This window comes from Aythya marila (genome assembly GCF_965140915.1).
Source record: "Aythya marila genome assembly, chromosome: 22".
NCBI classification, from domain to species: Eukaryota; Metazoa; Chordata; class Aves; order Anseriformes; family Anatidae; genus Aythya; species Aythya marila.
In genome coordinates this window covers 2,022,995-2,036,851 of record NC_139063.1, presented here as the reverse complement: position 1 = coordinate 2,036,851, position 13,857 = coordinate 2,022,995, and the positions used below count along the sequence as shown (strand labels likewise).

Sequence of the window (13,857 nt, the reverse complement as noted above, 5' to 3'; positions counted from 1 at the left end):
AGTCACTGACAGAAAGCCTTGAAGAGAATTCACTACGTGAAATTTGCTGCAAGGCATTTATGGAAAAGCCGACGTGAACGGGAATGTCTGGAAGAAATGATGGGATCCAACGACGGTAGATTAAAAAAAAGTTGAGCTAACTGCTTGAAGAATGTTGGGGGTGATTTCAAAATGAATTTCCAGCATCCTAACCATGCAAGTGGCCTTCAAGTGGGCATAAACGGCTTACTTTATTTTTCCTTATTTTATACCATGTGAAGAGCCCTAACATAAAACACTGAGATCATTTATGCTTCTTTGACGCGGCAAATTCAAGGCATCCTTTGAGAGCTGCACAAATCCATTTCCATCGTCTTTGTCCCATTTAAGAGGAGTCTAGTAGCAAAACCTTCTGAATGAGATGATCTCCTCCAATCTTTGAATAAAGCCATGAGAAACTTAAAATCTTTTGCAAGACGCAGACATGCAGGTGCCCACCTATCTGCACCAAGTTGACTTCCAAGAGCCCAGGGGTCAAATTCAGCAGCGTGTACTGTACACCACAAATTGTCCTGTCTCGTTCAATGCATCGGCCAAGTATTGTTGTAAATAAACGATCGTTCTACTCAGAATGCAAACTGTTCAAGACAGCGAGATTATATACTAATTATAGCTGAAGTGCCACAAATGTTTTAATTTAAAAAAATTATAAAATTAATCTTGATATTATTCAAAAAGTTGAATATGTTGATATATTTTGTTTAGAATATGTTATATAAAATATATATTTATCTATATATGTAATTTATTTAGAAATTAATTATTAGAAATTAGGTTAAAGTAGAAATTAACCTCTAAAACTACAGCTTAGCCACAAGAACTTTAAGGACGCTATCTTACACTGGCAAAAGCCTCGTTTTTCAGTTTGTTGCCCCATGCTTTGGCTTGAACTAAAGGATGGCACCTGCTTGTTGATGCATTCTGCAAAACACCACTCTTGGTGCATGCACTTGTGGAATAATAACCTTTGCAAAAGACTTTAATATTGAAAAGGACACCAGCACTTGCTAAGTTTCTCTCTGAAGAAATTATTACATCAATCTTTTTTTCCCCTACAAAGGAACATTATTTAAGAAATGCTCGTTATTCCTTGGGCACAGCATTTGAAAGAGTCTGTCACCTTAATTTCCTGTAGCATGGGAACTGAACCACTCGGGAAGAGAAATGGGATATGCAGCTTTTCCAAGCCCTCATCACTTACTGTTTTAATGGAAGCCATGTAAGCGCACTGTGTGTACAGCATACTCATCTAATTCTTCGCCGTTTCCATCAGTCATTTGAGCAGCCTGGAAGAATTCACTTCTCCCTATGTTCCTCAAGAACATCTTAGTGCATAAGCTGGTTTTGAGATGGGGAGAGATGAAGAAATTCACCTCTCAGACTCTGAATATTACACATTGACAGGATGTGGTGCATTGATGCCACTATTTACTTTAAAATCTCACAGAAGCCTTTCTGGTATAGTTCAGACCAACCTTGCTGTCAAACTTGGGACCAGAAAGGTCTTTTCCTTCAGGCTAGATTGGCAAACTGTTCCTTACTTATTGCTTGCAAAAAGTGCCACTTTCCTCGATCATCTGTAAATTTTACCACGCAGTCTCTGCTTCTGCAGGAACCTAGAATGTTGTCAGTGCCAACAGCACGTAAGAGGTTTTCCGTAATGTCCCCAAAGGACACGTGGAGTAATAATGGATGGAGACTTTGGGACTTACTACTTAGCAAATGATTATCTAACCAACACAAAACCAGTTTTTCCTGAGACCAATGACGACGATACTGACTCAAAGGTGCTTTTCTTTGGTATTTCTTAGCTGACAGTCGGCAACCTTAAGAAGAATAAAGGTTGTTTTTTTTTTTTCCATTGGGCAATGCCAGGTGACTTGTCAACAGGTAAGACGAGAGTATCAAGGCAATGGGCATGCTGAGACCACTAGATGCTAAGATGGAGACTGCACAACATCTCCAAGCAACCTGTTCCAATGCTTGGCTGTCGTCATGGCATAAAAGTTTCTCTTTAGTCCACTAACATCTCAACGACTAGGAATGAAGTTTTATTTAAGATTTCTTAAGTTACTGTCTTACATCCAGCTACTTCCCTTTAAACTTCTTGCAGACAGCCAAAATCTTGATCTTCCAGCGATACGTAGTTCTTGTGAGCAATCCACAAAATTCTTTGAGTTTGCTCATGAACGAGTGCAACTGGTGAAAGACACGGCTTTAAGACAGTTCAGCTGTGAAGTTCACTTCCATGACTGCAGCGCAGCCAAACGCCTGTGCAACTCCTTCAATTGTACCCTGGAAGGTCACCCGTTCTGCTTAGCAGCAAGTAGTTTCACTGCGATCACAAGTTTCACGTTCCCTGCAATAAATTCACTAAGCAACTCTTCTCAAGCACAGGAATGGGAAACGTTAGATAGCGTTCTTGCTTTTGCAAGGCTAGAGAATGGGAAAACTTCCTCATCTTTGGGAAAAGGGATCTGGACGGCTCAGAGACTTGTAGTAACCTAAAGACCCTTCCATACAAACTGAAATGCCCGCTAGCAGTGACTTAACCTCATTTCTATCAGAAAGTTTTCAATCAAAAATTACAATGCGTGCATGAAGTTGGCCTTCACGTGTTGTAAGACTACCGTGAGCACTGCTTAGAAAGTTATTTTCCCTCGGTTGCTTCACGGGCTACAAGACACGGGCAATAACGAACCTTCTACTTGGTTAAAGGATGAAGTATTTCTTCAAGCAGGGTCAGACGCCCGCTATACTTACAGACCAAACCGCGGCAACGAAGGGCCAAGGCTCAGGACCAGCACTAATAATGGTGCTGAGATGCTTGCAGTCCACGATGCTTGCCGTCCACGCACCTAACCATGGGATGGAAGTGCCACCTTGACGGCGAGCTACGGTTTGACGTTGATGAGTGAAAAACATCAACAAAAAGCACCAAGAACATTGTGGTTTGACTGAGTTGGCCGGCCGGCCGGTGGTGACAGATCCTCGTTAGCCGTCAACTTTATGCCAGATCCTCGTTAGCCGTTAAGTTTATTAGCTCAGCGACGCCACGACGCCGATCGAAACGATGCCTACACGCATCTCCTGGGGGGGGGCAACTGCGAGAAAACTACACAAACCTTGGGGACAGCTGGATGGGAGGCCCGGAGGGACGACACCCCTCCATGCACCCACCACGGCAGCCCACCCCCAAGCCGGGAGGACCCGAAACCCACCGCCCCCCACCTGCCCAGCCCTCCCTTCATGGCTCTGGACAGCAGCAGGGTGCCCAGCGGGGGTGCACCCCTCACCCCACCCCTCCCACCCTCAGCCCCCCCCCCTTGACGCCCCCCACTCACCCTGGCGCAGGGGCCGGGCCCCTCCTCCTTGGCCTCCGCCATGTCGCGCCCCCCCCTCAGCTGTCCGGGCCCGGGGGGGCTCCTCGCTCCCTTTCAACCTCGCGTGTGTGCGTCCCCCCCCCCCTTCTTCCTCCTCTTCCTCCTCCTCCTCCTCCTCCTCCTCCCCCCTTCCTTCTCCTACGGGGGGGAGGCTCCGCGAGGTGCCGGGGCCAGCCCCGAGCTGTTGCCGTGGGCTGGAGGCGGGGGAGGGTCCCGGCGGCTCCCTCAGGGCTGAGGAAGAGGAGGAGGAGGAGGAGGAAGATGAGGAGGAGGAGGGGAAGGGGAGGGGGGGGGGGGGGGTCGGAGCCGCCAGGCCGCGAGCCCGCTGCCAGCTGCGCCGCCCAGCCCAGCGCGGGGCCACAGCGCGCATGCGCCGCGCGCCTGCGCGCCCCCGCCCGGGCCCGCCTCCCCGGGGCAGCCCCGCGCATGCGCGGTGGGGGCGCCTCAGGGATGAGGGGGGATGGAGGGGGAATAGGGGGGGCATGGAGGACCTGAGGTGGGGATGGGGATGGGGAGTGAGGTGGTGGCTGGGCAGGTGGGCAAGGGTTGGAGGGCTTCGAGTGGTAGTATGGTGGCCAAGTGGCCTATGAGGTTGTGGTATGGCCGCCTGGTGTCGCCTGGCCTCGTGTCACTGAGATTTGCCTCACCACACTGAGTGTCACCTGGAATCACTCTGGTGTCACTTCACCTGGCCTCGTGTCACCCGGAATCACCTCACCACACATGGCTTCCCCTCACACAGCCTCACCTCACCTCACCCCGCCTCACCTCTCACCCCGCCAGAGGTTGAGCTCCCCCATATTTCCCATCACACCGTGTCCGTCCCACCTCAGAGCAGCACCCAGCACCCACCCGCCACCCACCACCCACCCCTGGGCACTATGAGGCTGTGGGGATCGGTCCCGTGGTGCAGGGTGAAGCAGGATCCCCACACCTCCCGTTATGGAGCACTCCAGAGGCTGGCGGTTTGGACCTGTTGGAGAGAGTATATATTTTATCTATTATTGCAAATAAGTAGTGATAGGACCAGAGGGAACGGCCTCGAGTTGTGCCAGGGGAGGTTCAGGCTGGAAATGAGGAGACATTTCTCCTCAGCAAGAGCGCTCAGGCGTTGGGACGGGTTGCCCAGGGAGGTGGTGGAGTCCCCGTCCCTGGGGGTGTTGAGGGAGAGGTTGGACGTGGTGCTGGGGGACATGGTCAGTGGGTGACACTGGTAGTAGGGTGATGGTTGGACCAGGTGATCTTGGAAGTGTTTTCCAACCTTACTGATTTTATTTATTCGCTGGGCGGGATGCTCCACACACTACAAAGTGTCATTTTACAACGGTAGCGCATCACAAGCCAACTGCAGTGAGGATATAACGCGCCTCTGAGCCCACGTCGGCTCACTCTGAATTTTGTACTGCTGTGGAGTCTAGAGCTCTTCCTTCCTGTGCCGAAACGCCTGCACGGCGGTTTCGAGAACTGCATGGAGTATTTGCAGGACATTTGTTTTTTTTTCACTTCACTGGAATCAGCCTATGAGTATAGACAGACCTGTTTTGTATTTATTGTGCCTCTACTGTATCACTCATGAATGAACCATTATGTAATTTTTTAGCTAATTTAACATTTGTTGGTACAACTGTAAACCAGACATGCTTTTAATGTTGGGATGGATGTTTTATATTTGACCGCATTTCTCCTCATCTGGCATCAATCAAAAGTTCATGTGAGGGTTGTTTCTACCAACTCGGAGGACGTAATCCCAGGAAGGTTTGTGTATCCCTTTAACCTGAAATACCTGCAAGGTTACGTTTTGGTTTCAAAAATCAATATAACTTTTCAAGGTTAAAGCCTAAATATTTAAACCTTTGTAACGTTGCCTGTCATTTTAATGCTTTCCAATACTTAAGGCACTCAAAATGTTAGCAAGACATTAGTCTATTATGAAAAAATATGAAATCACAAGTGAGATACTGATTGTTGACTGTGAACAGTCAAACATTACCAGCACCTACAAGTAGTTGATAAGAACAATGTGTTCCTTTCTCCTTGCTATTTAAATAATCTAAATGCTAATTAAAACTTTGTCTTAAAGAGAAATCTCCACTTCCTAGCTTTATCTGATTTGCACAATTAAAGGGTGGTATTAAGCAGCAGCAGCTCCATTTCAGCAGTGAATGGAATGAATCTTATGTAAACTCTGACCTAAAACGTAGATACATCATATTGGGATTCATTTAGGAAATCCTGTCAAGTCTTTCTTTAGAAGTGGCAGCATTCCACTGGCAGTGAAATAATTAATGAAAGTAATAATTTAATAAGTTATGAATAATGTTTTTCACATCCTCAGATCGGAAGTAACTCCAGTTGATACATCATTTTGTGAGATATCTTAAGGAACTGGGGATTCTGTATGTTAGAGGATGTCACAGGTAAACCGTGAGCTTGATGTGAAATTAAGTAATTGTTCAAAAATTACATTTATCCTTGGATAGCTGCAGATGAAAAGAGTGAATATTTTAATCAAATTAATGTGCACGAGATATAGTAGCAATCAAAGCTTTTTATATGGCAATATTTACATTAGTTTTGATTCTCAAACAGCTAGAAATTCACAGTACAGGGCTGCCACATGTTAATTTTCCATCGGAGATGTATTGAACATGCACAGATTTCTCAAAGCATGTGTGTAGCAGCACAGATGTGTTGTACATGTGTAGATGATATAAACACTGGAAATGCACCTATTTTCGAAACAGATCTTCTAGAATGGCAGAAAATACAAAGAAAGAAGGAAAAAAGAACCCAGTTAGAATATAAGTATTTATAAATTATCTAAACAATTAGTAACAATGTTGAAAAATCCAAGTATTCAGAAGTCAGGAGAAAGACCTTAAAAGATGAGATTAGTTTACGAATTAAGAGTTTAAGAATAACAAACTTGTTTTTTTCTTTTTGACCTCTGATTTCTGAGACTTTATAGTGCACTGCCCGCACATTTTCAGGATTAACTTTAGGAAGTGGCAGAGGGTGGGAGGGAAGAAGTGGTATGCGTGTTTATTTGTTTGTTTGTTTTAACTAAACATTTATTTTCATGTAAGCACAGCTCCAAAAGCTCAGGCATTCAGAATAACCTCAACCACCATGGGACTTCCAGTAACATCAGAAGATCTGACAAAACTATTATTATAATTTCTTTGGGCTATATTTTAAATTCCTATAGTATTTTATAAAATGAGAATTTCATATAATTTGCTCTGAGCAGGCTAACATGAACAAACATCTTTATTTCATTGCGTGTTTCTCATAAGTAAATGAGGGAGCTGGTGGAAATATTTTGAGTTTTCAGTATTCAACTCACAACGCTTTCAGACCGCTATAAACAAAATATGTTGTTAAAAACAGATCCTGCCATTAACGTGGAACACAATAAAACCAGATGCTATGGAAATCTATGCCTGACGGAAGGTTTGCTTGAACTGGTGCTGTGGACAGACGAGAGGGTGACAATAAGCACGGAGCATTTAAAACTCTCTCGTCACTGGTATGTATGCTGTGTAGGCATCTCTCAGGCCTTTGAATAGGGCACTTGAACTACTGCAGCATGTTTTCCAGCTTGTTCAGGCCTGACTTAATTTTGACTCTAAATGAGCTGTGTGTGTATTAATGTGGCTAAAAAAGACACTGCATAATATGTAGATAATGTGGTGATGACTAGTGTAGAACAGACCCAGATAAATGCCTGGATAAGACAGGGAAAAGATAAGATTTTTCCACAGAGTATTGTTTCTGAATTGCTTTTTAATTTACCCCCGGAGTGCTCATATTATAATCTGCTGTACAATTCCACATGCGACTATTTGTCTTTAAAACAGCGACATTTAAAAAAGAAACCATGGAACTCCTTTCACATGCAGGCTGCAGCTCAATGAACTGGATGAATGATCTTTCCACATCCCCACAGGCACGTACAGCTGAAGATAGATCACCCAGAAAACCTGCCAGCCCTACATATTGAGGTCGAGACACTCCCTCCGTGCGAGCTCAGGTTCTGTTCAGAGAATTGCAGGTGCTGCATGGTGTTGGCCAGATGGAAAACTAACGATGGAAAATCTTGTTTCCTGCTCGGTCAGCTCAGTGAGTATCCTAATAGGACAGGCTTTGTAGGGTGGGCTGAGAAACATGGCTGGGGCACATGTTGCACCTGTGTTTGGGGTCAAGAAGAGCCTCAAAAGCACAGTGTGGGATTGCTGTAAGAATGGACAGCGCCCGTTGGCTCGAAGCATCACAGCCCTGTGTGGTTGTGGGATGGGATGTCCTGAGAGCAGGGACAGCAGTGAGGAGGAGGCTGAGGGAGCAGAACTGGGAGAACTGAGGGAACAGGAGAGATGAAGGCAAGGCGGCCTTGGGGTTGAAATATGTTGCTTTGGGTACATCTTTGTGCATGGTGTTGGGAGGGACTGAGACCAGAGGCGATGTGAGGCTAAATCTGCATCAAATATGAAGAGAGGCGCTGGCAGTGCTAGGCCAGGGAGCAGCAGCTTCCCTAAATCTCCGTCCACAACCAGAGGAGGCTGCCTGGAGCTCCGATGATGCAATGCTGGGGAGGAGGCAACGCTGGGGAGCGAGGTTAAGAGTCAGCCCTGGGTGAGGGAACCCACAGCTGGCAGCTGTGTGCGTGGTGCACTCTGCCCTCAGCCTGGAGGCATCCCCTCAGCGCTGCCAGCTCTGGAGGCTGAGCTGCCAGCACCTTTTTCTGTCCTGGAGATGGGCAGAACTGCCAAAAATGCGTCGTTTTGGAAGGCACCTCTGCAGACACGAGCAGCTTCCAAGGCAGGGCTGCAATCACTCGAGCAAAACCAGGGGATATTTCAGGGGGAAAAAATATCTAGTGGAGTCTCCTCTTGGTGCACAGCAAAGCAGTGCTCCGGGTGGGTTTGTCTCCCAGCACCAGGGTGCTCTGGCTTTGTCCCCCAACGCCCTGATGCACGGGGCCAAGTGGGATTTGCATTTCCATGGCACTGGTGATGTCAGGGGCCTGCACAGCGAGGTCCCCCGAGGCTGCGAGGACAAAGGGGATCCAGAGGCTTGGAAACAACAAAGATCAGGGAAAGAGAGAAGGCAAGTTTTTAAAAAGCAACGCATGCAGAGTGCTTAGTCATAGATTCACGAACACAGGAGGGGTGGCAGAGGCCTATTTTCATCCTGAAGCTCCCCCTCACGTCCCAGACTTGCTCGGCTGTGTTTGCTGTTGAGATAACATCCCCTTCCCCCACCACCCACAGATTGCTGGAGGAACAGCCGTTGAAAAAAAAAAAAAAAAAAAAAAAAAGGCAGTTGCCTTACTCTGCCTGCAGGAGAAATGTCAGGAAGTGTCTGATGGTGGGTGGGATGAAAGGAGGAAGCTGAACTCAAAAGAGAATATTCTAGCTTAGCTCTGCTCGTGCAAACAAATGCCCCTCTGTATTTTGCTTGATAAGAACGTGCAGTGGCAGGGTCTTCCCGTGTGCAGGCTGGACAAGCGTGGAGCAGTTGCTTACACACCTCCCAGGGATTTGATTTGTACTTGCTGCATTACCCAGAGCACTCTGTGAACTGGAGGGTGAAAAGACGTAAACAACTCGGCAGAGAGACGAGCATCATCAATAATTAATAGTGTCTTTTTGTGATGGGGATGGTCCAGTATTAATTATGAAGTTAATTTCGATTTGGATGAATTTGTGGGCGTGTATGAAATTTGGACCAGAGTTTAAGTTCAGTGCAATCACGCTGTTATTCTAATTACAATCATTATAAATCCATTCTGCATCTTCTTTTTAAGTCTCAATAACACAGACTTCTGTTTTCAAACACGCCAGGCGTCAGCTTTTGCACACCGGCTATGGCAGTTCTCAGGTCCCCTAAGTGAATCCGGTTGTAAATACAAAGGAAATTGTTTTCATTCGTTGCCACTCTGCAGCCCCAAAGAAATGCGAAATTATGCCAAGAATGTAGGTAGTCATAAATACATCGGGCTTCTAAAATCATACAGTCAACAATGATGAAGAAACTTAACCGCATACATCACGAAATATTTAAATAGATGGTGACCAACATGTGCAAATCTGGTAGCTAGACTTTTACGGCTATTTCTGTACCATAAACAGCTGATGCTGCTCTGTGCCAGACTCCCCATCTTTTTCACTCCGTAGCCTTGAGAATTGTCAGGATGCCATCCACTACTCACCAGTTCTTGCAGTAGTTTTTGAAGCCAGTTTTTGCACTGGGTGTTCCGTTGTGAAAAAGTATGGCAGACGTACAAAATGCAGGGGGAGAAGAGGACTGGGCCTCTTAGTTAACTGGAAAGAACTAAGAGTTAGGAGTATCTTCAAGGCTTTGATGCACTCAGGCCTTGTTTATGTTGTGCCCAGTTGTGCCGGTACTTGAGACCCCAAAATCTTCTTCTCGCCTTCTTATGGGCTGTGTGGTCTTGGACAGGACTTCCCAATCTTGGAGCTCTCTATTTTTAAGTCAGGGAATGACGTTAAAAATGTGGAAGGTGGTGAGATGGGCACATACAATGGCAGTGGGAACTGCGTGATTACGAATAATAAATAGCTGTGCTTGCTTCTTGGGTTGTAAGAGCAGGGATTAATGTTTCCTTCGTGGGTTCAGTGATGGGTTCATGGTTCTTTTTTCAGGCCCTGTGCTCGTCTTACCCATCCAGTCTCACCAACCAAACCGTCCCTCACAAACACGGGAGCACACAGCACTGTTGAGGAGAGCAGGAATGTCCTTGGATCTGCTAAACACTCCTACAAACCTCCCACACTGGCTACATCGCCCATCCTGGGAAGAAGAGTGAAAGGTAAAAGGAAGGGAGAGGAAAAGAGGAAAGGGAAAAAGAAATGGAAAGGATGCAAAATTCCTCTTGCACTTTCTCATGAGTGTACTGAACGTTTCTTCTGCAGAAGACCTCATTTATGTGACTTTGATGCTGGCTTGGATTTTGATAGAGGACTCGGAACTTCTGCTGCTTAAGACATTTCAGGAATTTTAATTAGTTCTGAGACATTAGAAATGGAAAATCCTGAACTTTAACCCTTTCAGGTTGAGAGAACACAGTCTCCAGCAGGATTGTGAACTGTGGGTGTGCATAGAGGTCAGACAGCAGACTTCCCTGCAGATCCTGTATTATCTTTTTTGTAGACTCTTCAACCTGATTCAGATCTCATTTATTCCACTATAAATCAAGATTATATCCAATGAAATCAATGATGTTACTGTGCAAAAACAATCAACCCTTGCAGTTGTTCTCTGCGTTTGCTTTGCTATCACTGTAATCTCTTATCTGGCCCTGCATTACTTTCACTCATCTGGGTTAAAAAATGGCCTGCGGGCATATTTGTCATAGTGTACAGGAAAAAGCTCTCAGAGAGCAGATTTAATCAGTACTCAAGCAGGGAGTGAAAACAGTGGAGGAGGGAGGGAGAGAACTCTCATCATCAAGTGCCACAGGAAAGTTGCTGAGCATTCTGCTGAGGGGCTGAATGGCTACTGCAGCTATTAGCCACTCCTTTCATCCCCCCTCTGAGCTTTATGCACCAGAGGTTGCTGTAGGCATTTTACTTTCTCCTTTATTCTTTAAAGGTGACGCTGTTATTCACAAAACTGTTGAGCCCTGGAATAATGAAACCGTTCTGCAGAAATCCCTGCTGTTCCAGACAGGTTTATCAGAAAGCACCACAGATTTGACTAGCAGAGCCTTTAGCAGGCTCCAGGTTTCTGGGTGTCTCACTGCTGTGATCTCTCTGTCTGCTCCTGTCTTTTGCTTCATGATTTATATTTTTTTTAATTGCTGAGCATCTCTCGTTCAGAGATACTACTTGAATTTTTGCAAACAGCCATTAAACGTTCCTCCTAGATCAAAAATGCCCAGGGAATGCCAAGGGAATGCAGACACAGCGCCTCCTCACAACATTTAATTGCTTCTTTTGGTGGTGTATATTACTGTGACTCGTGCAATTTTAGTATTTGCAGTATTTTGGACACAGAACCTCATGGGGTAATTATTCTTACTTAGCAGGTTAGACACATGCAGCTCTTCCCTCCTGCAATTAATAGTATAGAGATAAAGCAGATTTCTTCATGTCAGTTTTTTGTTTATGTTTACAGGAGGAGGAAATGGTTTAGGGAAAAATTATCTAAATGAACTACCTGCTGAGATCCATGCATTTCTTACCTGAAGATTACCCTTCGCTTGATGGCAATTGAGCTATTCCTAACTTCAGACCTCCATGTCAGCCTCATTTCTTCCTTCAAATATTTCTTCCAAAGCCTGCTACAAATCTTTTTCTCTCTTCAGCTGCAGACCACTGAAGTTGTCCGGATGAGTTTCCAGTCTCAGGCACAATGTTTATTTGGAGTGGGCCATACTGTGGAGAACATCCTCGGTGTTTGTTTTTGTATTAGAACAACAAGCTGCCTAGTGTGAATATTTACAAAATCAGGTGATTGTTAGCCAAAGCCATTTTTATTTTAAGTCTCGGAACCTGTATTGGTGTTTGTTTGATTTCAGTGCCAGGGTAAATATTCACATTGCAGTTACAGTGTTACAAAAGCAGGTACTCATATCCTGGCTGCTACTAGACACACGGAAGTTCAAAGCTACTTTGTAGACTTCAGCTGAGTTGTCCATGTCTATGCAGGTCAAGGACTGGAATTATACTCCCTATTTCTTTCAAAGGATGATAAAAATTAAGACCTCCCTAAAATATAGTTCACTTGTACTTAGGACCCAACAAAGGTGAAAACAACTCTTTTATACTCAGTATTTTTGTTGCTTTCTGAACAGAAACAACCGAGTGTTGCAATGAGGCCATGCCAGTTTTTGTGCAGTAGGAGCCAGTCCCAAATTTCTTCTTCCAGTGCTTTAACCTCTGAGACACCTCGTGGTGGAAGCGTTTACTGCTGGCACTGCGGGACTGACATCGCAGGGAGAATCCATTTTAGAACAGAACTTGGGGCTTGCTTTCTGCTGCAGTTGGAAGCGGCTGAAGTCCTAAAGCTGGTGTAATACTGATTTGGGTAAAGGATAGATCTCCAGCAAATTTTTGTTTTAAAACTTTAAAGCCCCAGGGAAATTCATTTTGTTTGAAGCAATGAAGTCTGCCTTTGCCCAGGGCTTCACAAATATTTTTGAGATAGCTTGGTAATATTTTATCACAGCAACGCAACAGTTACAGGTTCTGTCCACCTAAGGCAAGCATGTGGCTTTCACTTGGGCTTCACACAAAGTTTGTTACTGTGATCTGAAACTGAATGTGAAACATCAGTGGGAGCCTGGGAGCCTGGTTGGATGAAAACCTTCATTGAAAATGTCACGTTGTTCTGACGCTAGCACACTAACTGCGTCTCCAGTGCAACACCACTGAAACCAATGATGCTAAATACACGGAAAGTACTTGTGGTCAGCTTTCTGTATTAGAATGTGTAATTTTGTCACCGTAACAGCTACGAGTTTTTACAGCATCTTTGTTTTTCTACTCAGAAATCACAGACCCTGAAAGAAGCAGTTTACATGGTTGTAAATTTGGGGGGATCGACCTCCAGTCTCTTATCAGCGAAGGTGCTAAGCACAGAGCCCTGTCCTTTGTTTGCAAGGCGCTTGCAAATCGCAATGGCTTTAATCAGTTGAAATATCCATTTCTGCTACTTCCCTGTTAGGTTTTTCAAACAAAACTGGGTGAAAGCTCTCCCAGCCGCGACCCCCTGAGGGGAGTTGTGCAACACCGCCAGCCTCCACTGAATAAATAGAAACTAGCATGGCAAATGTGCGCTCAAAGTAGGAGGGAAAGGCGCCAGCCGTGCTGGAAGGAGCCAGAAGCATTTTGAAAAGAGAGCTGAGACCCAGATTTTATTTTATTTTATATTTATTTTATTTTATATTTTATATTTTATTTTATTTTTTAATTTACTTATTTTATTTTTATTTCATTTTACTTTATTTCACTTTATTTTATTTCACTTTATTTTATTTTTTTCTCTCAGCTAAAGCCTGCGGCTGCTGTGCCAGCAGCACCCCAAGGCCCCGTTCCCCCGCTGAGGGGCTGCTGAGGCGAGGCCGAGCCCCCCGGGGTTGCCCGGGCCCCGTTGCCCCGGCGGTTTCGCGCCCGACTGACTCCGCGGGCAGCCAATCAGAAGCCGCGCTTCCTACCTAAGCTCGCCTCCCGCCGCTCAAACTGCCCAATCAGCGCGCGGGAGGTTAACGGATCATCCTGTCCCCCATGTCGGCGGTCAAATGAACCAATCGGCTGAGGGCAGGCTCTTCGCCAATAAGATCAAAGAGTTAGGGGAAGAGCGGCACGCGATTGGCCATTGGGCCTATCGGTCTTCACCGCCGCGGCGGGCGATTGGCTATTGGGGGCTAGGGGGCGGTTTCCGGGGGCGGGGAAGGTATATTAGAGGCGGA

At 45.7% G+C, this 13,857-nt stretch overlaps 1 protein-coding gene across 6 annotated transcripts in view; it reads right to left on the bottom strand.

The window, feature by feature from the left end:
• Positions 1–3,691, bottom strand: part of LOC309886492 (zinc finger MYM-type protein 4) — a 45,275-nt gene extending 41,584 nt beyond the window's left edge. For 2 of the 6 annotated variants that reach the window (XM_082777418.1, XM_082777422.1), the window contains exon 1: positions 2,803–2,986. In XM_082777418.1, the coding sequence (XP_082633544.1) occupies positions 2,803–2,964 (162 nt within the window). In that variant the 5' untranslated portion in view covers positions 2,965–2,986. Of the gene's footprint in view, positions 1–2,802; positions 3,003–3,383 lie in introns of those variants that run through there. The other 4 variants (XM_082777420.1, XM_082777423.1, XM_082777424.1 and 1 more) reach the window with 4 other exon arrangements.
• Positions 3,692–13,857: the final 10,166 nt, after the last annotated feature.